At 36.4% G+C, this 26,801-nt stretch overlaps 4 protein-coding genes across 5 annotated transcripts in view; 2 read left to right on the top strand and 2 right to left on the bottom strand.

Moving 5' to 3' along the window:
• LOC135077408 (F-box only protein 32) overlaps window positions 1-2,989 on the bottom strand; it is a 30,786-nt gene extending 27,797 nt beyond the window's left edge. Inside the window, exons 1-2 of one of the 2 annotated variants that reach the window (XM_063971943.1) lie at window positions 2,758-2,988; window positions 2,529-2,582 (exon numbers count right to left, since the gene is read on the bottom strand). In XM_063971943.1, coding sequence (XP_063828013.1) covers window positions 2,529-2,582; window positions 2,758-2,858 — 155 coding nt within the window. In that variant the 5' untranslated portion in view covers window positions 2,859-2,988. Of the gene's footprint in view, window positions 1-2,528; window positions 2,583-2,757 lie in introns of both variants that reach the window. The other variant, XM_063971944.1, reaches the window with a different exon arrangement.
• A 651-nt stretch (window positions 2,990-3,640) lies between these two features.
• Window positions 3,641-3,990, top strand: LOC135077414 (cytochrome c oxidase assembly factor 3, mitochondrial). The gene has a single exon (XM_063971949.1). The coding sequence runs from the start codon at window positions 3,727-3,729 to the stop codon at window positions 3,988-3,990; it is 264 nt and encodes an 87-aa protein (XP_063828019.1). The 5' UTR covers window positions 3,641-3,726.
• LOC135077409 (dimethyladenosine transferase 1, mitochondrial) lies at window positions 3,990-5,092 on the top strand. Its single transcript, XM_063971945.1, has one exon. The coding sequence runs from the start codon at window positions 3,990-3,992 to the stop codon at window positions 5,046-5,048; it is 1,059 nt and encodes a 352-aa protein (XP_063828015.1). The 3' UTR covers window positions 5,049-5,092.
• Window positions 5,081-26,801, bottom strand: part of LOC135077405 (tRNA dimethylallyltransferase) — a 329,624-nt gene continuing 307,903 nt past the window's right edge. Inside the window, exons 5-7 of the mRNA XM_063971940.1 lie at window positions 14,738-14,853; window positions 6,283-6,493; window positions 5,081-5,483 (exon numbers count right to left, since the gene is read on the bottom strand). Of these exons, the coding sequence (XP_063828010.1) occupies window positions 5,163-5,483; window positions 6,283-6,493; window positions 14,738-14,853 (648 nt within the window). The 3' untranslated portion in view covers window positions 5,081-5,162. The remainder of the gene's footprint in view (window positions 5,484-6,282; window positions 6,494-14,737; window positions 14,854-26,801) is intronic.

The following is a 26,801-nucleotide window of genomic DNA, read 5'->3' as shown; positions in this document are numbered from 1 at the left end:
GGAAGAAAAAATTAATGAAACCAGTCAAATTTAGAAGATATTTAATAAAGTATGAAAATTGTTCAAAGCTGCCCCCCTCTCCCCTATATTTTGCCAGATGGATCACTTTCAAAAGTATACAGCTGAGAAGTTTAGTTATTTTATTAAGTGTAACAACAGCAGTAAACTTAAATGAAGATCGGCTTTATTTAATCGGCGCAACTAGGTAGGTGTAAAATACGAGCTGAATAAAAAAGTTACCAGCCAGATATCAGTGCACGAATACAAAGGCTATTCAAGCGGAGGCCATGGAACTTTCATCGGAATGAACTTCTATAGTCGGGTGACCTTCAGTGCTTACTGGCATTCTTGTTGCAGCAGTTGTATCTTCAAATAAACGAAATACCTAGTAATTACTTAGATCAGTAACTGCTTTATTAATTCGTAGGGTTAAAAACAGAGGCATTATTGAGATGTGGTGGTGAAATTCTGAGGCATGCTTTTAACAAAATTGATTTATTAAAAATAGTCCTCAGAAAATGTTGGTTATAATAATCCATAATGTCGTATTAGTCGCGAACGAAACCATCCTTTAAGATATTTTAGGAATATTTTAGTCAGAGGGCGAAAGGACAACGCTTGTTTGTGGCTTGGTCTCGTTTGCGAATAGGTATTGCAAACAGCTCAAAATATAGAGATCAAAGGTCAGACAAACCGTTAAAGAATATACCCTTTGACCTTACTGAAAAAATAATCGGTGGCATTAATATGCATGAAGTTGAAGCACCAATGTAAAATACTTTTTACAGCAAGCTTACTTTGTCATTTTATAACTTCCGCTAAAGTTCGTAGCATTTGGCATAGCTCCTGCTAAAACGACTAAATTACAAATTGGCAGTGAAATGGTTAAATATCATTGGTCTAATGCTATTTTTTCGTTAAAATAAAATGCGCTTAGTTCAACCAGAAGAACGTGGACATCATAGAGAAAAGTAATATAGGAAATAGAGAACCCTCTCTGTCAAATTTTTGAGCCTACTAATTGACAGCCTGGTGTTAAATTCCCTGTACTTAACCTACGTACGTAACGCTCACATACATACATAGTACACGCACACATACATACATAAAGTCCACGCACACATACACACAGTTCACGCACACATAGGCCCTCTTAACCTTCAAAGAATTATTGTTTTTATGATGTACAATGTAGAATTTTTTCAAATCCATTATTTTGAAAATATTTATCTTTATGGTGTACGTATTGTATTATTTTCAAAACAATGGATTTGGAAAAATTCTACATTGCACATGGAAATGCAAATAAGTAAACAAAAACTTTTGAATTTAATAATTTTACTTTATTTATGAACACACATAATATTATACACCAAAAGCGTCTTTTCGCAAAGTTTTCAACAACACTAAAAAGCATTTGCACATTGAGAAAACTCAGATCACTTGTGAACATAACAGAAAGTTTCTTCGCGATTCACGAAGGAACGAACAAAACTCCGATGAACCAGAACAGCAGCAGGTACGAAGGAATGAACTTGAATTTGAATCGACGACTCTTCAATACTTTAATAGGGCCACAGAAAACTTAAATGATGGCTAAGAAAACAAGAATGCATTTAACATAACAAAAACAACACCGGCCATTTTGGAGGAAAAACAAAGTTGCCATATGTTAAATAGTAATTTCTACTACTCTATTATGTAAATTATAACAAAAATGTCAATGTTCAGTTTTAAATTAAAACAAATTAATTTCATTTAAAAAAAGTTTTCACATTGTAATTAACAATATTCTCAAATATATTTTAATTAAGAAAAAAAATGAAAATATGAAGGATACAGGAGCAGCGACATCTAGAGCGTTTTAGGGTAGTTAAAAAGTATTTGAATTTATTCACCGATGTCGCTGTTTGGAAGCAAGTTTCACTTCGATGACCGTTGTATGGAAGTTTCCACACCCTGGTGGACATCTTTAAGTAAAATAAGTGACCTACCACTTATTTTACTTTAAGATGTCCACTTTCTTCTGTTAGATTCGAAACAAGACGTAAGGTAGCAAAGGGATAAGTTATTGGGTAGGTACCTACTTTTTTTAAACACATTTTATAATGTCTATTTAGGTATGTATAAATTAAACATCAGCATATCAGCCAGAAGAAAATGCACATCTTAAATAGGTAAAATAAGTGGCAGGTCCCTTCTAATTAGATTCCAATTTTAATTCATAAACGAGACGTTAGGTAGCAAAAGGGTTAAGTTATTGGGTAGGTAGGTACTTTTTAAAATTTTATATTATGGCAGGGATAAGTGGAATACAAATTAAATATGTAACTACACAATCTTGATCCAAGCTGGTACAACAGCTGTAGATCTACAATCTAACTAGAAACATAGAAGTCTCAAAATGAGGCGAAGGACTCACTCACACGCGCGCAACAAAATCAATATCCGCGTCCACAACAGAAACAGCTGATCCCCAGAAAACAAACACAATCAAATAAAAACAGAATACAGATTGTACAACTCACCAAGACTTTTGCTGATTATCGTCTGTGTTATTATAGTTAGTTATTGCGGGATATCTGCAATACAAAATACAAAACCAAGCTTTTACAACAATCACAAACTGTTACAGGGAAGCGTGAATCTAAAACGTTGCATTGGTTAGTTATTAAACGCTAATGAGCTATTTGGTTGCGTTGAACCAAATGTGAACAAAGAAACAGTTTGTTTTGCAACACGCTCATTGCTGCTCACCTCTGTGCGGTGCACTCTAACACCTTCTTTTTTTCCCAGCCCTCCTGAGTTTTCACCCACTCTTCGCCTGGGGATCGCCAGTCCTTTGAGATAAATGGCATTTTTACAACACAAATAACAAAGTTCACAACAAGCGGTGGACGCACCGCACAGTGCACGCACTAGCGAACGCCTACGACGCGAAACGGGGTTTGACGATTTTGACGCGACGACGCCACTCGGACTCCGATGCAAATAAATGTGCGAAAGCGGGAGGACTTGTTTAGAAAGAGAACGATGCGCGCACTGCTCTTTGTTTGTTGATCGACGGGCAAACGTCATGAACAGCTGTTTTTGTTGTGTTTTCATTTGGTTATGACAGCTGGTTGTTAAAATTACAAAATACTTTGTTCAGTTTACTTTAATCTATTTCGTCATTATGTATTTTATTGAGATGCAGTACTATCAACTCTTTTGTGGTTTAACTTTTGATGAATATTTTAAATTGGTTTCATTTCTCCTTCATAAAGGCTAAACATAATTTAATAGTGTTCGTAAATTAAGTAGCGTGATTGCTTTTATTTTATGCCAGAAGAGGCGGTACATATTTTTTTATAAATTTTTATTAATGATTTTTCAAGTATCAAAACATTTCGTAGAGACTGGTGTGACCAGTAAAGTGAAATGGTTTTGAAACACCACTGTACACCACATTTTCCATTCTCTTAGCATTATGAGAAAACAATTTATTCGATGACAGTTATTCAATATTTTTTACATTAATTTAATAAAATTTAATGAAAAATAAAAGAAAAAATATTTATTAGAATGGGACGGAAATGGGTTAAATGCTATGTCATCGTACACTGTAGTTTCATTCGTTCATCTTTGGTTGTCTCTGGCTCTTGATCATTCATTCATTTTGCGTTTGACATTTGTCAGTTCATTCACAAGTTTTGAGGTTATCCAGTCTCTATTGTTAAAATCGTAATGGGAGACTCAAGTTTCAAGCCGAAAATCAGCACAGGCAATCAAGATCCCGTGCTCAAAAAAGCCGAGCTCGATTATATGAAACTAATAGAACAGAAAAACCTGGAACGCGTAGCGAAGTTGCAACAAATAAACAGACGCAATAGGTTCACTGGTTTTGCAATCGGAGCTGGAGTGTTCAGTATTTACCTGTATTCTATCTTCGCAGTGAAGCAAGAGACATTCCTCGACGATTTTAACGAACCTGCGAAGGTTCAACAGTAATGGCTGCGGTAAGGAAAGCTGCGCAGATTAGATTGCCTCCTCTTCCGAGTATCAAAGATGTCATCAGGTTGTATAAGTTGCGCGCACTCAAGGAACTGTCTCAAAACTTTCTGTTGGAGCCCCGGTTGATCGATAAAATAGTGCGCGCCGCTGGAAATATAGAGAACCATGTAGTGTGTGAAGTTGGACCAGGCCCCGGAGGTATAACAAGATCCATAATACAGCAGGCTCCGCGCAAAGTAATTCTCATTGAAAAGGATCGTCGATTTACGCCATCACTAGAACTCCTAGCAGACGCATGCAGAGACAAGGTGGATGTGGATATCATCAATGGTGACATCTTGAAAACAGATATAGCTAGTTTTTTGCCTGCAGATGTGAAGACAGATTGGTTGGATCCCCCACCACCTATAAACCTTATTGGTAACCTGCCTTTTAGTGTGTCAACAATACTAATCATTCGTTGGCTAGAAATGATTTCCAAACAAGAAGGACCTTGGGCTTTTGGCCGTGCTAGGATGACTTTGACCTTCCAAAAGGAGGTTGCCCAGAGAATGGCTGCACGCATTTTAGATAGCCAAAGATGTCGTTTGTCAGTTATGTGCCAGACCTGGTGTAATGTAAACTACAAATTTGACATAAATGGTTCAGCATTTCTACCAAAACCAGATGTTGATGTGGGTGTAGTGACTCTTACCCCTCTCAAGCAACCGTTGATAAAGTTGCCTTTCAAGATGGTAGAGAAAGTGGTGCGTCAAATATTCTCAATGAGGAGAAAATATTCAATTAGAGGAGCCCAGACCTTGTTTCCGGAGGAAGTGCGTGAAGAAATGGCTTTGAAAATGTACCAAATGGCTGACATTGATCCTGTTACAAGGCCTTATCAAATTGCTAACATGGAATTTGGTAGGCTTTGTGAGGCCTACAATGAAATTATTAAAAAACATCCTGAATTAGAAAGCTATGATTACCGAGCACCTAAAAACAAAAATAAGGAAATAGTGCAACAGGAGGCAATGGAAGAGGAATTAACTGACAAGATTTTAGAATGTAAATAATTTTGTAGAGGATATGTTAAATAAATTAATTGTTTAGTTTAAAACACTCTTTTATTCAGATGAACTGTCTGATAGTCTAACAACAACAATTTTATTATTATAATTTACAGCAATTTAGGTATTAGACATTTTCTCAACAAATGTTTGATTTGCTTGTTCTAATCTTCTCTTCTTTTTCAATACTTTCATGTGCCTGTATGATTGCAAATGTATTTCATAAGTTTTATCTCCCAAAATTATTCTCTCGCAGACCGAGCAATAGTTGCGTGAATTGCCATCAATTTTCTTTTTTTCTTCATTTATTTCTGATTTTAGTGGTTCATAATTGCATGGTGAATCGTTAATGTAGCTCTGAATTATCTGTATAGCTTTATATCTAACTTCTGTATCCCACTGGGACAAGTTTGTTGTGTTCAATTCATAAATCGGTGGAACCTGCGAGAAAAACAAAAGTAGTTACGCCATCTGTTGACATAATAAAGCATTATTCGATGCTTTTCAGCTGTTGAATCGAAATATAGTACCACTACCAAACGCTAGATGTCGCTACTATTCAAAGTGATAACTCTAGTTTTCCTACTCGATGCTAGATGGCGCTATTATGGATCTGTATGTGTATTTTTTTTGTTTAAATGTGGACAAAAATGTAATAGTTATTCAAGAATGCGAAATTAAGTAAATCTAAAATCAATACTAGAACATGATGAGAATTAATAGGTTGCAATAAAGATGGAGTTGCCGTTAAGCGTACATTTTTATTAGTGAAAAAAGGGGAACGAGTCTTGAATTTATATGCGCCATAAAGTAATAGCACGCAATCTCAGTAATAGATATCGCTTATTTGATTTGTCGACTATGCTATAGATTATTATGGCAATAGTTGAACTTTTTACGACGTTACGCAGGTTTTTATAGTTAGCTTTTATGCATTTGGCGACTATGTTACCAAATAAAAAGCTAATAAAATATGGGATATCACCCGGACCGAAAAAATCTAGATTTTACACTAGGTAAGTAGGTATCTCACTCCGAAATAAATTACTTTGTAGGTGCATAATATTGTGCAAGAAAGACATATTGTGCAATATTTCACGTGGATTGTTTGTTTTCGTGATATAATTTTTTTATCGATCCATGTAATACCTTTATATGTATAAGATTAAAATTAATTGCACAGTATTCTATAATTAATTAACATTTATGAAGTTAAAGTAATTCAGAGAAACCCCCTCACCTCTCTAGTGGGATGATCTAAGAACCTCCCACGGACCATTTTATTCTGCCTTCGAGCATACCGCCGGGTTCCAATTTTCATATTTTCAATGCTCTCTGCTAGAAGTTTATTTCCTTCTTCGCTGTTCCGTTCTTCTTCTGTCAGCATCAGGTAGTTGTGGAACTCTTTGAAGCCGAGCGTTTGGAAGACGCCCTTCGTGTAGTCTGGTGGGCTGGAAAAATTAAAAATAATATGATAAATAAAAAATTATGTAAGTACAGCGAGCGTCAAATAGCTCGTGACACCCAAAGTAGCCAAAAATTGCGCAACAATTGAATAAGGTTGTGTTGTCGTCAGCTTTTTGGTCAATTTGGATGTTACGAACTATTATAAACTACTAAAAATATTGTTATCACAGATTGATATTGTGCTGTGTACTATCCTTAGATAAATAAATAAATTATGACATTGACTACCTTATTACAAAAAGTTAGGTTTAGACACTTGCACCATATTTTATGAGTAAAGACGTCCTTACACGCACATAGAAAAATGTTAAACTTTTTTGCTACATAGGTTAGCCATTTGCTTGGTTTCCATCTATAATTAATTATTTCGTTATAATTATGTTATTTTTTCCTGGTTTACATTTAGGATTTTTCATGAAACTAATAGTTATTATGCAATACTTTGAAAAGGTTTAAAACTTTTTGTGATATAAACGACTGTTAATATTCTTAGCACTAACCCTCTATTGGGGTTACCTACGCCATATCGAATGACAAATGATCGAAAATCAAAATATCGAATACGTTTCATCGAACGATCAAAATATCGAACGATCAAAATATCGAATGCTCAAAATATCGAACGTTCAGAATATCGAACGATCAAAATATCGAAAGTCGATATAGACGTTTTTATTAAATTTCATCACGCATCATTTCTTCAAGTTTATAAATTTTGAGAATAATGTCCGTGGGGACCTATTATAAGCCTAGCCTGTCCCAAAAAGGAAAGTTCAGAAATGATGCGTGATGAAATTTAATAAAGACGTCTATATCGACTTTCGATATTTTGATCGTTCGATATTCTGAACGTTCGATATTTTGAGCATTCGATATTTTGATCGTTCGATATTTTGATCGTTCGATGAAACGTATTCGATATTTTGATTTTCGATCATTTGTCATTCGATATGGCGTAGGTAACCCCTTCTATTGTGTCAATATCAGGCATGCGAGGCATCTACTTTCTACTATTGAATTATTTAGTTCCGCGCTTCCATCAATGGCCACTGGGCGTTACACAGATGAAACTGCCAAGCGATTGTATAAGGATTTTCCTCATTTCACCGGCTGTTTAGGGCCAATTTTAAGGAAAATAATAAAATAATTAATATTGACTTGCTCTACGTACCTACGTTTCTGGAATTTTTCTGAGAATAAAACACGTAAATGTTTATAGAGGATCTCGGAAGTGGATTTGTAAGTCTTCTGACGTTGGATATTCTCGCGTTATTTATTTTCTTGTTATTTTTCGCAAACGTTTTAAAATTGTTCACCAATTTACGGCCACTTGATTTATCTATACTTATAATAAATCTGTAGAGATGTCAATTCTGTACATGCAATATATTTTCAAAATAACTATCAGGGGGTGATTAGTGATCGATACTGATGCCAAAAATGCAATCAGTAAAATTTTTGTCTGTCTGTCTTTCTGTCTGTCTCTCTGTCTGTCTGTATGTTCCTTAAAGAAACAAAAACTACTCGACGGATTTTAACGAAACTTGGTACAGTTATTCTTCATACTCCTGGGCAGGTTATAGTATACTTAGGGATTCCCACGGGAACAGGAATTAGCGGGAAAATCCTTTTGTATGAAAAATCTAACCCGCTTAAGTTAGACGCTTGAAATTTGGCATGCAGGTACCTTAGGAATCTTAAAGCTTAGTTACAACAGGATATTGCAAAATTCCCACGGGAACGGGAGTTACCGGGAAAAGACATTTGTATGAAAAAATCTAAACCGCGTAAGATAGATGAAGGGGGTAAAACGGGATCTACGCGTACGAAGTCGCGGGCGGCCGTTAGTACATAATAAGAGAAAGACAGGTATCGTTTTCATCATCACATTAAAGACTAGATGAAAAAAGGCTGTCCTGTTGATACTAGTGACGTCAACATTCAAATTATAAACTCATTATTTTATACCCTACATATTGTATAACAATTTTAAGAAACCACTAACTTCCTTAGAGCTTATTACACAAGTACATGGAAGTGGTGTAGAGGAAAATAATATTGTAACAAATTATGTCATTATAAAATTGGACGGTTCGAGGGCGCTGCAAACCTGTCATCACTGCGGCACTAACTACTAAGTAACTATATAAAAAATATAAGACTGTGCCAACAGGTATTCGGAAAGTTCTGTACATTTTTATTACTTCGTCTCGTTAACCTACTCGTATATCTGTTACAGTCAAAACTCACAATCAGTTAAAAGTGGTTTTGACTGTAGCATTATAATACTTAATTAATTCACGTAAGATTTCCCTGATCCTGAATACGAGTATACAAAAGACTGACAAAGGTAGGTAACAGTAGTACCTACTACTGTAATGTAGGTATATTGTAAGTAGTACAGCTACATCAGAAGAGATTGTATTTAGTTGATTTTTATTGCGAACGATATTCACATATTCCAAAAGTCAGAATCATAGTGTTTCGAAGTTTATCTCTGCCGTCTATGCTCTATGCCGTCTGTTTAACTAGGTACCTACCAAAGATAAGGTACCAAAATATTGTATAAAATTGAATAAAATTTTATTTGATTTGAACTCATTTGGAACATTTGTTTTCCAGAATAGTAAATCGTAATTTTTGTTTAATCTTCTACATGTAATGTAAGGTCAATAAATATTTGTGTACGGAATAGGGATCCCTAAAAGTAGGCAAGTGGCTCCACGGAGCGTAATGAATGTTGGTTTAATGAAGTGCGCGCGGGAACAAAGCGCGCCCCAATGAGACGAAAGCCTGCAACTACTAATAGAGGTACTGGAAGAGACTTGGTGTGGAAAATAGTACAAATAATTTTACCATGAAGCACCTACTGTGCGAACGCGACGCGCTAGTGAGAACTAGGATGGATGGGTCTCCTGGGGTCGGCCTATCTAGCACCAGTACGGCTAGCACGAAAACCTTTGAGTTCGAATCGTTTGCGTACTCGAATCGCCATCAAAAGATTCAGTTCGAAACCCAAAACAGTGCCCCTGTGAACGTGTCGTAAAGTTAAGTTAGTATGAGAAATGGTTGCATGAAACTTATTTTGATAATCAAAATTGTCACGTTATCGTTTAATTCGAAGGTTGAGTATCGAATTTTGTCGAATACGCAAACGATTCGAGACGAAAGTTGTTCATAGTTCATGTTAAAAGTACCTCTAGCATGAACAACTTTCGTCTTCGGTTCATAAGGTTCAATGAACTACTCGTAATTCAGGCTAAATATATAATATTGCAATTTAGAAAATACATTACAAAATTTAGTATAATGGCACCTCGGCGAAAAAATCTCATTTATTTATAAAATAACATTGTCTATAAAAACGTTGTACAAAAATAAGCAGAATGAGTCTACGAGAAAAAAGACCTTTGCAAAAGCATTTTGTTACGGCAAATTGTTATTTTAGGACCGATGCACATTCCTCTCAGCTATTCGTAGTTAATTGCTTTTGTAATTAATTTCGTTATAAAGTCTAGTTGAAGAGAGCCTATTTTAGTTTCAGGGTTTCAAGGTATTTTCTATATGTACTATCGGGGACTCGGACGCCTTGACACCTTAAGGGCCTAAATTGTTTGCACACACACGCTCGATTAAGCTACGCCCCCATTCATTCATGTTTCGGGTCTAAGCAGCGTCGGCGCACCACTGTAGATGTTTGCCCTAGCAAACCAAGCTCTATGTAAAGCGTTTAGGATTGAGTATTGCTTAGCTTACCCGCATCCGTAGCGCTCGTTTGGCAACGTCGCATTTTAGTAAATTTGAAACCCAATAAAGAATCGCTACAAAATATTATATGGGGCTTCGTGTAGAAATTGAACTAGCGATTGCCCGCTCGGGTCACAAAATTTCCATCGCACATTCCGAGGTAACTGTGCAATTTCCTGAGAAAAAAGTAGCCCTTTCTATAATTATTGTTGATATTAAGATTGTAAATCTCATGATATTAGTCTAGTTAAGGCGAGAAATGCAAAATCATACAGGCACTTTCGAATTTTACTTGTTTAATAGGTATTTAATTTATTGGGAACTTATAATTTATAAACTATATGTTATTGAATTACTATTTCCTAATTAAGGAATATTTGTGGCTTAAAAACAATTATTGTAAGATCTGGCTACATAATAACTTTCTTAAATCCTTGAATGTAAATAAAAACCTATAAATAGGTTTCTATTTATTTTTAATACATTAGCAACTTTTGTTTTCCGTTTAAAAGAAACACTTATCTACGTTATTACAATTTAATACAAATATTGTAACTAGGTAGCAATGATCCAGGTAATTGGTTATTATAAATATTATAATATTAAGTTAGTTTTATTTCAAATTAATTTTTTTATTGCACATTAAGTGTCTTTACACAAGGTTTTAAATCAATAAAAATTAAACTTCAAACTAAATAATACTTAAACAGTAAACAATGTATAGATAGATAAGTTTGTAATTAAATATAAGAATTAAGAATTATTTTGAGAGGCCATGATTCAGTAATCGCGCGGAGGTCAATAAAAAGGCAATCAAACAGTCCAATTACTAGCACGGGTCAACACAAAACAAAATCAATCGGTTAGGGATCACAAAACTTCACAAAAAACAAAGGAGAGAATATGTCGACAGTTCGCCAAAGCAAAAAGCAGACAGACCTCGTATAAAAATACAATATTAAAAAAATACATATTATCTATTTGTTTGTAACCAAATTCTATTATTAAAATTCTAAAGCTGAGTTGCACCATCTTACTTTAACTTTGACAAACGTCAAAAATCTGTTAAACTCCATACAAAAAGCACCAGTTACCGTTATAGCTACGGTCAAAGTTAGGTGGTGCAACTCAGCCTAAAACTAAGAAAGATTGAAGAAAAAGAAACATTTCGTTTTAAATCTTAACCGTATGACAATAAAGTGCACAATGGTATTTCGTATTGCAACCTAAGCCCTGATTGTCTCTTATTGGTCGTAGTAAAAATATAGTAAAATGCGTAACCAATTAGAGACGGGGTGAGCACGTGACCGGAGCGATGCGCTTACGCTAAAATTTCTACAAAGTGGTCAGGCGGAAGAGTCCCCGATAGTACCTACCTACCTAAATAAGCAAACATAATTGTACATCACGCACAAAACAAGAAATAAAGAAATACACAGGGACAGTCTCATTTAAGTAGTTTTTAACCACAATGATATTGGCTCAAACAGCTGTTTCAAATTAAATCAGTCTTCTAATGTTCTATGTCTCTTCTAGAAGATAACGCTATGACATGCGTAGTGACACTAGAGTACTCTTATTTTATTTGTGGTCTCGCTACCGGGTTGAGTGCGCGGCGCCACCGGTCTTGGTGCTAGGATGGGAGTTCACAATTTATTAATTAAATTATTTACATGAGAAAAGGTGGTAATTATTATTGAAAATGGGTAAAGCCAATATCAATGGATTTATGTAATTTAAAGAAATATAATTTTAATAAGACAAAAGCTATTATTATTACTCATTTCGAGTGGTCTTGGCTTAGATTGATGATTTACATAATATTTCTCTTTGAAAAGGGGTATTTTTAGTTGGTTTTGTTTTATCAAATTCAGCCTTTTCAAGCCATCTATGAAATACCTTTATTTACAAAATACAGTTTAAACTTAAGTTGAAACTTTGATACAGCTTTGGTGAAGTGCTATGATTAATAAATTGATAAAATAGGATCATGGTATTTCAATTTCTAAACCGTGTGTTTTGGCATGTAGCTATTTTTATCGTGGAGCCGGAAAACCTTAGCCTAAATGCTTATAACAAAAAGTCCTTCGATTCGTTATACCAAATTAGTCTCTCTTAATTATACTAAATAGCAAAATTAATTAACTAAGTACCAAAGACAATCGCGGAGGTGTATACGCGCGCACGCACGTAACCCGACACGCCGCGGCGACAGACACCAGATGACAGCGGGCAACGCCCGGCCGCCATCTTGTGCTTTCTTTTATTTTTTTTGTCCGCTTTTTTCAGTTTTTAGGGTTTTGTTATTGTTTTTTGTGCCAGGAAGGAGGATGCGTAAGGATGCAGCTAGCTGGTATCACAACAAAAATAATAGCAGCATAGATTCAAAATAACGTTCTATGTAGTTTCCATCTTTGCCTCGTCCATTTATTGAGTAATATACCCTTTGCGTAATTTGAAATCTCAATGGCATCAGTAATAATGGGTTCCTAAGCAGATTTTAAGTACAGTATTTATCGCATTAGATACTTGTCTAAAGCGTCACCAGCTCAAACAAAGGCACATTTTGTTAATTCGTGGATTAAATGGATGTTTAATGGCCAACTTCTAAAACTTCCCATCAATTTGACAACTCTACCATTAGCGACTTTTTGATACCTTTATCTGTGGCTTTGATCAGCTTCTTGGCCTTGTTACTTTGGTCTTGTTACCCCTTTAGACGATATTATGGATGACTTCGTATATTGTTTTTTTTGGAATAAAAATGATTTCTCGTTTTTTACCAACAATAAGGGGAAACTCTTGGGTTGCGTCTCACTTGATGGAAAGTGATGATCAGGCCGAAGGTGGAAGCGAGCTTCGCCTTTAATCCTCAACCACAGAGGAACTAGAAGGAGGAGGCTATTTTACTTCTAACTGGTGAAACAACAATACCGTTAACATTGTTGTTATGACAGACTTAGGTAAGATGGTGGTAGCTAGCAGCTAGCCAGGTGGAGTTAGAACAAGCCAGTGGCGGATTTACAGTTTTGCCGCCCGTAGCCTAGGGTGGGGTTGGATCTTTATTTAACTTTTATCTTCTGAAATCGAGTAAGCGTCATCTGAAATCTGCCGCCCCTAGGACGCTGCCGCCCCTAGGCCGCGGCCTATACGGCCTATTGACAGATCCAGGACTGGAACAAGCCTTACCTTACCACCAACCAAACCAAACGGGACTATTCTTGACCGCCAATAAAAACCCAATCAAACCAGTCGAAAACGTAGCTCCGTTGGGAATGGTTGTTCCTAAAAGTCAAAATCTTTATTTGAAAAACTTCGATCAATTGTTGGTCAAGTCCTAAAAAGATCGACTCAAGACTAATTTTGTCTTGACTGACTAGATTTGTCTCAAGAATCCCCGATCCCCGAGTCCAAATGCTTAGCACCGTGACTGGACTCCCAGGCTAGTGATTCAATCGTTTCTACTATTGTCGATGGATCGATAATCGAGAACAAACAGTGTAATTTCACGGATAACTTGTGTATCGAATGGCACCAGAGACCAATGTCTGGTCGGCGACGATTGTCTTATTAATCGATTCAATGTCAGTAAATTGTTTGTTTCCCTTTAACGATAATATTTTATTCGACAACGGCGAGGCTTGAAATAATATCTTTACGTTGTGTAGTTAGTAATTGAACCGTAAATTGATTTTCATGTATAGGTAAGGTTTTCGCACCCAGAAACAGCTACTACCCCAGTGATAACGGTTACGCAAAAAGATATCAGTTAATTGTTATCTAGATGTCATCATCACCGCCTCACTTTAGTCCACTATGGGCCACCTACAAAGCACTCCATCTAGCCTGAGTTTCAATACAGTGTAAAATCCGAGAATTCAATTCGGTACAGTTCTAAAGATATAACAGTTAATGTATTTTTTAGGCAACTTAGACCAGCCAATTTAATTTAATTTTGTTTGAATCTAAACTGCACTCAAAACCAGATTAAATATCCAACCGATTCGAACGCAATTAAAACGCAATTTAAATTGAATTATCAAAATTGACATAAAATAATAATACAGTCGAATTTGTCATAATGTATTGTAATATTAATTTTATTATTTATTTCATTTGACATAAATAGTTAAATACGGTCTATTGACTTTAGTATATGAAATGCAATTTTAGGGTTAGATTGGATTTATTTTATTCTATTTTAATAAAATTGTATTTTAATTAATTTTTGACATTATGTATTGTGTAATAATTTTATTTATTTATTTAATCTGACACTAATATTAATTCTAGTATGTGAAATTAAATTTTAGGGTTAAATTAGATTAATTTCATTTTAATTGAATTGCAGATTGTGTGAATTTTAATGTCGAACTAATTTTCCTATACAATTTATTTTGTTTTTGGAATAAATAAATGTAATTGTGTGTATATGTAATCTTTTTATTACTGGATTCGTTTTTGAAGAAGTGATTCCTTACCTTCCATCCTTGATCCTCTGCTTGTTGTGCCTGTCGTGGAAGTCCAGCAGCTCCTGGATGAGGCCCTCCTGCAGCATGGCGTCCACTCGCGCGTTCAGCCTCTCGTCGTGGACGCTCTGAAACATCATCATCACCAGGTCACTCAATTTTCAATACCTACATCATGAGGAGGACGACCCTCTCTAATTTACCAAAGGCAGGGAGGACTCCCCACGCTAGAGAGACAGGTTGGAAAAACTTAATATGACATGGACATTTAAAGTATTTATTGATCATTCTGTAATGATTTATATTTTTAACAGAAACAAGACAGACAACAGAAATGTGTATTGCTGTGCGTATGGATTTTAGAATTTAGATATCTCAGTTGTGGATATGAGTTACCTAGTTTGAGCAAAATCTTTTGCCAAATCATCTATCAATTTGAACGATAATTCGCACCCCACGGAAGATTTTGGGATTCGAAATGTCACAATTTTATTGACATGTGATCACTCTAACACCTGCATTTTAGTCAAGTCATCATTTTAATAAAAAAAATCTGTAAATTGGCTTTTAACGAGCACTTTTATTGCTTTAATCCTGTTCAAAGTGCCAACTACTTTTTTTTTATAAGAAAAATAGTAGGTATTTGTAGTGTACGCACAAATTCTAATATTCCCGTTAAGCTAAAATGCTTGTGATAGGAAGAGGTGGGGCTATTCTATCCTGCTTCTTCTTCTTTTTTTTTTTTCTTTTCGTGTCGACAACAAACCTACACAGTGTCAGCCCAAAACTCCGCCACAAGAGTGGCGTTGTCTATCCTGCTTGCCATTAGTTTAAGAATTATTGTACTGATTTTAAGACAATGATAGTTTAGTAGAAGTCGTGGTCTAAACTTAGGTCAACGCAGCGAGGTTAACACACGTTTGTGCCAAATGACATAATAGGTGAGTAATAATTTAATAAAGTACAATGTTTATTGTTTATGTAAATAAGCTCTAGCATGTAAATGTTTCTTTACTTAGTTACAACGCCTACAAGCACATTAATTTTCTCACTCGAAAACACTTGGCGGACTTTTGTTTACTCCTACAGTTTTGATAGCGCATGGCTTCATTTGAAAAATGGGCTTTATTAATCTAAGGCTATATGTAAATAGGAACTTTAATTAAATTCAAATTCAAATTCGTTTATTTCTTTAACTTAGCCTAGTTCAGTTACAAGTTGTTGGAGCTTCCTGTTAAGCAACAGATGTTACTTGTGCTAGGAAGCACCGCTCTTCCATAACAATATTACAGTAGGTAGGCAAATTTAATTTTTAATGCGTTTAGTGTGGATAGAACAAAATAAATAAATAAGTACACTTTATAATATTTTACAAATGAAAATTTTATAAGTGAAAATTTTAAAATTAAAGTTAAATTAATTCAAAAATACTTATTAATACTAGAACCCAGGTAAAAGATAAATGGCTTATTGACCTGTTTTCTTCAGGCTGTCCCATATAAATGTAGGATCAATGAGTTTTGTGTGTAACGGAACAATGAACGGATGAAAGATAGCTTAAGATTTGAACGGCTGAATGAATGAGGATGAGGATTGAGAGTAAGAAGAGAAGTTTAAGAGTACGCGCACACCGTTGATTTTTCGTCGGCCGATAGTTTAGTTAGTCGGGCAGTTGATCAGTATGGGCATGTATGGGAGTGCGCACACTACGCCGATTCGATTTGGCCGATTCTTCATACAATTTAAAATCGGGCACAACTATCGACCAACTAAAAATCAACGGTGTGCGCCTACTCTAAAAGGTGAGTGTGTTGTGGACGACGGAAGACGAAAGACGTAAGACGAAATACGAACGAGTTGTGTAATTATTATAGTAAAAGACGTGTAATGAACAATATAATATTGGTAATTTCACCCAGTGTTATTATTAAAGAACTCCCACTTCCCATATAAATAAAAAGTTTGTTTGACAGGACGATTGTTTGGCAAAGAGATTTTAACAGGTACAAATTTGCCCAGCTACTTTAAATTCAAACATCGATATGATGTTATTTACTTGTCATACATAGACGCCACAAAACGCATGAACAGTATAGTGAATCAGCTTGGAACACAAAAATGTGCATAGTTTAGTCATTAGCAAAAATCGTGAATCATTTACGTGCATGTGAGTTCTGTGTATAGGCACCTAAGGCATAATTAAAACTAAGTGTTGACTAATTTGTATACCTATAGGGTTCTATTTAAAGTATCATCCGTTTTGATTCTTATGCTGAGCACATGTAGTCAGTAGTCAGACATTTTAATCGAAGAAACAAAATCGCATAAATTTTTTGGGAAAATGCTGTAAGTATAGGACAGCTTTTAGACAAGAAAATATTTAAAAATCGATTACAATTCCATACAGCAACTTCCTGCAACCCTAATAAAGCCCAGAGTAGTTTTTGAGGTCTATGTCCACCAATCGTATTCTAGAAGCTTATGATAATGATGTATAGAGCTTGATAGAGCTAATGGGTTGTGAAACATGTCCTTATTTTTGCGAAAACACAAGTTCGTTCGTTCGTTTCAGCCGAAAGACGTCTACTGCTGGACAAAGGCCTCCCCCAAGGATTTCCACAAAGACCGGTCCTGCGCCGCTTGCATCCAGGCACCTCCCGAGACCTTCATCGGATCGTCGGTCCACCTAGTGGGAGGCCTGCCCACGCTACGTCTTCCGGCTCGTCGAAAACACAGGTAACTGTTTGAAAACAATCTCTGCTTTTTGAGGATTTGGAAGAAACGTTTTATTATTTTTATGAATTAGTAATTGTTATACTTGAAACAACAGATTCCCGCAGTTATTTGGGTCAAGACCGCAGCCCGGTAGCATCGCCTCTCTCTTGAATTGAAAACCGTTCTCCTGAGCAAAGGGCCCAAGGTCCGGCAATACGTGAAAACACGGCGGTATTCACAATTACAATAATTCATTATCAATTAGATAATGCCTTTGGGGTCACTGCGTACGCGCAAACTGGGAGCTGACTTGAGGGCTGTCAATTCCAGGTATGCATATATCTTGGAAGTTAGTTATAATATATTTAATTTTTTTTACCTATTACCTAACTGGAAAGTCTTTCTGGATTTTCTCTGGTCTCGTTACTTTGTTGGACATGCAAACCTAATAAACATAAAAAAATGTCTACTGAAAGTTTACCAACTTTCAGATGGTCGTCCTTAATAAATGGCTAACTATCGTCCGTATCAATAGAAATTAGCAATTAGTATATTTTTCACAGAAAATTTACTGACTATCATCACGGACTATGCGCACACGATTTTCCACGAAAACTGATGGGCCGAGTTAGTTAACTTCTTTTTGTCAACACTTTTTTGACAAGGAATAATTAAAAAACAAAAAAAATCTGAATCTGAGTTAATAATAAAGAACGGCGACGTATTGGCAGCCCTATAGAGTGATATGACTTGCTGCGCGGGCGCCGGCGTCGTGACCACGTATGATCTGATCGGCCATCCTTGAAACAAATACTTCTGCTAACTGTGCATTGTACACAAATGACCAAGGATATGCTCTGAGAAGACAGAGATTATTATAATTTAATAATTAACCGTCTAATTTTAGAAATGGCGTATTAAATTAGAATGTTCGTATAAGATATGGCTGAAGTGTTGGCAGTTTAACGATGGATTTGAATAATCAGAAGTCGTAAAACTAAATGCCAGGGTTTAGAGCAGTGACTCAGTCTATGAAACGGTGTAGGCTGTAAATAAGCTGATAGGTGTACGTTCTACATAAAACTATGGACTTAACACTAATTCTGGCCCTTCACTTGCTGACGGATTGGCTTTGAGCCAGTGGTGTGCAACATTTTGATAGCTCTAATATTTCTAACCATCATTCGACTGCCATTTATTATTTCACTTCACATAATGTTAAGTCAATATGCTATGACCAGTGCTAGGCAGTAGTCAGGAAGAGTAGGTACTCTGAAATCACGAACCTGTGATTAATAGAACACTGTGTGACAGGGATACGTAGTTCTAATGCCTCTCTAAACACTGAAAACTAGCCTAGTTATGATTTACTTACATTATTGTGAACCACATTTCAGTAATAAAAAGAAATCATTTTCACAAACGTTTTTCAGACTTTTCTTTTTTTTTCGGATTTTCTCATGTAAAATTCTCACTTAGCCTGTGTTTTTTAAAGGTGCAGCACCCCTAAAATCGTTAGATGTCGCCGATGTATCGCATATGCCTTTATAAGGAGTGGGTAACGTGCAGGTTGAAAGGCAATGCATTTAGTAATCAATCCACAGGTCTGTTGAAATCACGAATCAACTTAATCAATGTCGGTTGAATTCGAAAAGGACAAAATTAGAAGCTAGTATTACCAGCTAGGCAAATTAGACTATAATTTTTTTCAGTCATTCTATCGTTCTTTTTAACCTATCAGGGGTTCTCAAAGTGGGGGGCGCGCCCCCCAGAAGAGTTCCAAAGACCTTTAAAGGGGGCGCAGGTTATCTGTATAGTATTATTTATAATATGTCAGGAATGTATTCTCTCAGCGGTCGCAGGGTTTAACCTTCTAATACATTCCAGACTGCTCGATACGACCAATAAATAATCTGGACTGGAGGAACGGGGGCGCGGATTTTGTTTGTATGTTCGAAAGGGGGCGCGTATCAAATAAGTTAGGGAACCTCTGCTTATAGACTCTACTACTAGACAAAGGCTTGCCCTAAGGATTTTTACAACGACCGGTCCTGCGCTGACCGCATTCAGGTGCTTCTCGCGACCTTCATCAGATCGTGGGTTTCACCAAGTGAGAAACCCGCCTACAACTACGTCTTCCATTCCATTCTATAGTAAGATGGAATATCTTTATTGGAATTACTGAGAATCTCTGCATTGTGGCACAGACACTGCACCCACATCAATGGATGACATAACGGCCTGTGAACCATGACTCAGTATATGGTGCAACGACTAGCCGGCGAATGCAGTTCACCTATCGCCTTTAGCACTTGCAAATATTATTCAAATTAGAATAACATGTAGGCTTAGATTGAAGCATAGTGCTGGTTTCACCTTTTCTGTTAGAAGGATTAATGCCAAGGCATTTCACTTTGAAAAAACACTCCACCTTAGCCCTGAAAACCGAGTAAGTTTTCAATTAGGAAAATTCAATTAGTTTGGGATCAGTGTTGTCTTGTCATTCCCTAGGTTCCTTTCGTTCATGAAGTTATTGATTTTTAGAAAGGGTCCTACACTAAATTTGAAAATTAAACAGCCGACAGCTACAACGTCAATTCACCATGTAGAGACGACTTTCCCCAATAAAACAGACTGGGCACATTTCTATGGGAAATAGTCTATGAACCAATAGCATTACTGTTGTAGTATTGGTATTTATGTAGGGATACGTCAACTGTGTAAAGAGGCAAAAATCTGTCATGGAAAAATCATAGATTTTAGATCACATACTATGTCTTGCTAAAGTTTTTTTTTGTGATGATATTTGATATTAACATTAACATTAAGGCTGAGTTGCACCACCTAACTTTGACCGTAACTTTAACGACAACCGAAGCTTTTTGTATGGAGTTTAACAGATTTTTGACGTTTGTTAAAGTTAAAGTAAGATAGTGCAACCCAGTCTAGTCTCTTTTTGAACTGTATTTATCTCTACATCGATATAATCGATTGTGGGAGTGTATGTATACTGTATACATTTCATGGTAGGTTGATGTGCTGTCCACCATACTTGTTTATCTTCATCATTTTTATCAGTACATTGGCATTGGACCCAGGAGGTGGGCGGGTCGGAATGCCGAAACGAGTTTACGGTGGTGCAATGAACTGCAGTCCACTCCTGCGCATACGAATAGAGCAATTAGCGAAAAAACTATTTTATGGCGCCGTTCAACTTACGTGCGCTATCGGCCGAACATCTGCGGTATGAAAAACTTGCAGTGCGGTTTACATGATACGATATGTTATGCATTTTTCGCCATTTGTAATCGCATATTGTGTGCAGTTTTAAATAAATAAACTTAGCTAGTGTTGCACTCTTTGTCGATTTTTGCGGTGACCCTACGGGGTGTCATGTGTGCAGGGTACCTATTGTATTATTTTATTTAACACCTGTATTTACTTGTCACCCAATGTTACCTATTAATATTTGAATGACTAACATGCACTGGGACAACATTTAGGTTTCTTTTAATCGCTAACTTTCATAGCAAAAAATATTTCATGTACAACACTCGTAATGAGACAAAATTGGCAGTTTTATAAAGCTGTCATTAGTTACGACGAATAAAACGAGTGCTAAGGCTTTTTTCGTTATAAACCCGTCCACACACACCTCTCGTCTCGCACGAATATATACTTCGAACCAATTTTCTACTCACAGCAGCTAGTCCGTACGTTCGTAAACTAGGTTAAAGCGGAAAACCCAACATACGCGGTGGACATTGTCACCACTGGACTACGGGAGGCCGCGCTATTTCCGTACAGGAACTATTCCCAGCGACTGAATATGTACAGATCGGGAGTTACGTAGTTTATTCGAGTCAGTGGTGTGCAGCAGCTTATTCTAATACCTAAAATGTAGCATTTTTTCTTTTGTTTTTTAACAATCAAACGGTACTTTCTTATCGGTTAAGTATTTTTTTTAGATAAATACTACGAGTATAGCTTCTGTAGGTCTAAGATGCGCGCCGTGATAGGCGGTTATCACGCCATTTTATCGATTTTGCCCATACAAATTGCCGTCGATAAAAGTTATCACGGCGCGCATCTTAGGCCTACTGGTATCCTTAAGTTTAGAGAATCGAACGATAGTGTCGTGTAGAAATGACTCTATATCACTTTTAAATTGATTGTAGTTATGTTTATGTTAGCTATGTAGCGGGTTTTGAGGACCAACGCCGTTATTTTGCCTTTTTTCCATTTAAACAGAAATACAACTGTCTTGTCAATCAGCAAATAATAACAAAGACAAGCTTCACTTCGCACCAGCTACTAAATATACGGCTGTATTTTTTAGCAGTTGAATCTATCTATATCTTTAAAAGCGAAAGGTGACTGATTGTCTGACTGACTGACTCACTCACTCATCACGAATCCCCAGAAATTACAAGTGCTAGGGGTCTCAAATTTTTCATGGGGGTTCCTTTTAGAACGTAGGTGCTCACTAAGAACTAACTAACCTACCTAACCACAACTAACGAACCTAACTGGGTCCACATTGATCTGCTTGAATTGTAAGACCTCCTTGTAATTTGGGCAAAACAAATTGCTAATAATCTTTTAAAAAAAAAGTACTGAGTTCTAATCTACGACCGATATCGTATCGTGTAAATCCCACCTCCCTCACGTCTAGCCTCCGATATGCTTATTACATAATCCATACGCGCATAATTATGCAAGAATATTGTAATTATTTTTTTTACTGTCTGAGATTCGTCCGACTTTGACATTCGGAAAATTGTTGTTTGAAGGTGAGGGAAAATTAATGCATTTTGTAATTAGTGGGTAGGTAAGTATAAACTAATATTATCATCATCATCATGATCATCATTTCAGCCATAGGACGCAGGCCGCTACCAATCGATCAACATGGAAAGCATGGGGGAGGCCTATGTTCAGCAGTGGTCGTCCTATGGCTGATAGGTAACTAATTTAACTTAAATAAACAAATTACTTATTCCAACTATGCATCAAACCCCTCAGCAAAGTTTATAAAGCGGCGACTATTACTTATCGGATGAACGCTTAAATAATATAATATTATACATAATTTTCAGTCAAATGGCGTCCACAGCTGGACAAAGCCTTCCTCCAAGGTTTTTCACAATGCACGGTCCTGCGCTGCCCGCATCCAGGCTCTTCCCGCGACCTTTACCAGATCGTCGGTCCACCTAGTAGGAGGCCTGCCCACGCTACGTCTTCCAGCCCGTGGTCGCCACTCGAGAACACTAGTACATAAAACAGATTTTCCACTGAAAAGCAGCATAATATTCGTATACTCGTATTTTAATAATCAGTATGAATTTCTCTAAATTCGCAAATATCAAGGATTCACCTTGATATTTGCGAATAACAATAAAAGCATTATGTCAAATGTGAATTACTGTTGCCTAGGCGATATTAGGGACAGGCCAATACCTTATAAGTACCTAACAGGATTCCCGTAAGCAGATTAGGCAAAAACGCGGTTCAGTTACGACAGAAATTAGGAGGTACTCACGCTGTCTGAGCCTATAAATATGTCTGAAAGATTACCTAGGTATGTTTTGTTCTACTAGGTAATGGTCAGAGTTTCAAGGTACCTTCCTTGAAAAGAAATGCCTTGGGAAGTTCGATTTTTTCAAGTTATTTAAAAATGAGTTAGAGATGCGACTCAAAACTAGATTTTTTTCTTTTTAGTTATTTTTTAGTATTAAGCTCTTTTCAGGGCACTTGTGCACAGCCGAAATGTCTATACCACAGATCACAGAAACTAAAGGGAAATGTGACAAGGGGCGGGGCCGGTGTCGCAGCAATATGCCCAAAAACAGAACTCATTACTCGTGTAAGCAATGATGACAGCAGCGACGTGATAATGTAAACAGTTTACATTGCTTGCGTAGTACTAAAGATTATTCGAACGTTGAGTACTGATACCGCAGTGGATAATGAGCACATATTTTGATTTCTTTGTGTGTGTGAATTTCTAATGCAACACTTAGTTTCGAACTCAGCGCATTCGTTGGCATCTCTCTATTCTCTATGGTCTATACTCTATCATCACTTTGGGAGAACATTTCGTCTGTTGCAAAGAAGTAACGAAAGAAATTCAGTCACCTTTTTGTCAGCCAGTTACTTATTTACTACATGAAATCTCATTAAGAAGATGTGTGCGAATCCTCAGGAAAAGCCTGGTAAATAAAAACAAAAAAGATATCGACGTACTCTTAATTTAACACCAAAACGCGAGAAAAAAATATAAAAAACTTTTTCGAGGCGTATTTTGTTCTTGTAATTTTACGAAGGCAAAAAAATTGCGTCGAACGAAACATAACTCACGATCACTAATTTGGTATTTAACAACAAAGTTTTTAAACAAAATAAAAAGTAGCCTAATTACTGTTGATATAATTGCGATTTATATCAACTGTTAGTTTATTGGCAGTGTAATTTAAAATAACCGGTCGATTCTTAAAATAACTCTGCAATCTTTGATTAATTAATCAGTTTCAGTTGTTACAAACACTAATTGTCAATAGTCGATTAAGTTAAGTATAAAACCGAGTAATCGTTTATCAATAATGCGTAAGTGGTACACCACTACTTGAGTCCAGTGATGCGCACGCTCGTCATCGGTAAAATTAAATGTAACCAGACTTTAATGTTTGAGTCAATCAATATAAGAATCGGAAATAGGACGAGGCTATCTAAAATACATTAAAAATCATGGTGCGATCTAAACCTGAATTACAGGCAAAAAGAGAGGTGATAGGACTGCCGTCACAGAAAGAGTGCGTCTACTGTGTTTAAAAGAAAGAAGGTTGCTTGGCTGGTGACTCAAATCTTGATCAATGATTTTATCTCACTGAAAAGTGGAATTATGTGTATAAACAAATTAATGAAAAAATTATGCCCGAATGCCTAGTCGCCGATTCGATTGATAATACTTATACACACACATCACTAGCGCGAATGAGTGCATCGCGCTGCCGCCTACTAATTGAATCGTTTTGGTCTGCGTTAGGGTTGCCAGAGGTGGAAAACTGTGTTTTCTTAAAAATATTATTGTCATAGAATACCAGCCACTTTTAAAGTGATGTACTGAATCCGGGTCAACATTTCCCAGTAGGATTCGAACTCTCGTAGTTAGCTCACTGTATGTGAAGCGCCTAGCTAGGTAGCCGTCAAGAGAAGTATCCGAAAAATCATTATGTCATCATCATAGGCTTTCGTTGGCAGAAAGTAACATTTTGGAGGGAATTTCCACAAACCAATTTTCATTTCATTTGATACGACAATATTCCATGGAAACCACATTACCATACCGATTACGTCAGAATCTTTTAAAGACTGATCATATCAAATTACGTCTATAATATATTTTCCTAAATTCAAGAATTTCCTGACGTCATTATTAAGGCGTCGACGAGGCCTACTTGAAGGTAAAACCCATAAAAAGGGGGAATATTCATTGTTGACTAAAGGGAAACTTAGGCATTGCCGACCCTGTGCAGGCTAGACGTTAAGTTTCGACTGTCACGGATTATAAAGCGCTTTAAATATTAAAATAAATTCAACCGCCTGCGCCCGCGCTGGCCTTGGACGCTACAATTCGTGTGGCCACAGCACAGGGGGTTGCAGAAGGTTTATGATTTGAACTGTGGTAGTTGAAGGTTTTGTCCAGATTCCCATAGTTCTTCCCACTAGGGCGATCGACGGAGTACCGAGGTTATTTTGGTGGGTATGCCTCATGATTAGGGGAGCCCCACATAACCTACCCTGTCCCGGTTGGGAAATAATGCATGAAATTGCATACCTACCCTGGTATGCAATTTCATGCATTATTTTCCAAAAAAACGACTTAAATGATTTACGGGACGGATGCTACTTCTTTCCACCGCGGCACCGCTGCAACTAAGCCAGTAAGGAAAGTTTATTTGATTGTAAGCTACTGTACTATCTGTAGTTGATGAAGTGATGCTATCATAGTATGCTTCATGATGCTGGCTTACATTTTGAAACTTAAATTCGATATTAGAGATAGAGCATGTGATGTCTCAAATAAAACACTGGTATACGTTCACTGTGTGAGCTAGTCTAGTGCAAGCACTGACGTCCGTCCTGTGTGGGCGGCCCGACTACGACTACTAGGTACCAGTGTACTACCGTACTAGTCAGTGTTGCCATAGCGCACACTCTTTATTTGTGTAGTAGTACATCACAAAGCAGACCACGACAATCTGCAATGTAGTCAATATTGATTTTCAATCAATCAATATCGATTTATTTCAATAGGAGTACGGTGGGACGAATGTTTAATACTTATGAAAAACTTACATAGTTTATTTATATGGGATAAGTTTCGCTTAATTAGATAATAAATTAAACTAAGTACCTACAATTCATATTGCACAACTTCAGTACCTAGTGAGCGAGCCCACTGCTCCTCAAACCACTGTGGTATCATTTAATCGAACAAGACCATTCATTATCTCCATAACATCGTCTGTCTGGTACTACGCTAGAATTAGTTAATTTATGCTAAAAATTCAAAGTGGCTTCCTTTATTTCGATGAATGGAAATATAACCAGCTAATTAAAAGACAATGTTTTGTTGCTATGTACCGCGTGGACAAACTAAGTATGATGGATTTGGTATTTAGCTATGTATTGTGAAATTGTTATAGAGTTCGAGGAACTTACTTGGGTTTTTCTCTATTATGACGACATGCGTCATTTTTATTGTATTATCTATTGTAAAAAATAATTGTAATTCGTGTTTCTAACTGAAAAACTCGAGAAGGGCGGGACCAATTCTGTAAATTTTCCGAGGTTCAAGGAAGGTTCTTACAACGAGAATAAAATAAATTGGTTTTTTTTCCGAAAAATCGTATTGTTTCCTTTTCCTATTCAATTGTTTGTTGTTTGATAGAAAGACGTCTTGGACATAATCAAATCGTAAAGTAGTATTCGACGATCTTCTTCTTTTCGTGTCGACAACAAACCTACAACTATGAGTATTCGACGATGGAAATATATTTTTCGACTGTGTCGTCAAATTGTCATATTTTTAAATAAGAAAGAAGATTAAAGATACAATGATTTCGTAATCATAATGATGTAAAATGTTGCTACCCAATTAGTAACATTAAAAACTTCTAAAGAATTCAGATCAAAGCTTTGTTTCAAGAGTTAATAATTCATAATTATGACATCATAACGCTAAGGAGTTATTATGGACTGCAGCATGATAAACGACCGACTCCATATTTTCCAGAAAATTAAGAGCTCTCTCTGTCTTCTGTTCTAAAAATGACTTGTAAACATCCATTCACTGGAC

Source organism: Ostrinia nubilalis, chromosome 13 (genome assembly GCF_963855985.1).
Source record: "Ostrinia nubilalis chromosome 13, ilOstNubi1.1, whole genome shotgun sequence".
Classification (NCBI taxonomy): domain Eukaryota; kingdom Metazoa; phylum Arthropoda; class Insecta; order Lepidoptera; family Crambidae; genus Ostrinia; species Ostrinia nubilalis.
This window is presented reverse-complemented; position numbering and strand designations above follow the sequence as displayed.

Coding starts and splice junctions, on each gene's coding strand:
- LOC135077414 (XM_063971949.1), top strand. CDS start 3,727: ATGGGAGACTCAAGTTTCAAGCCGAAAATCAGCACAGGCAATCAAGAT.
- LOC135077409 (XM_063971945.1), top strand. CDS start 3,990: ATGGCTGCGGTAAGGAAAGCTGCGCAGATTAGATTGCCTCCTCTTCCG.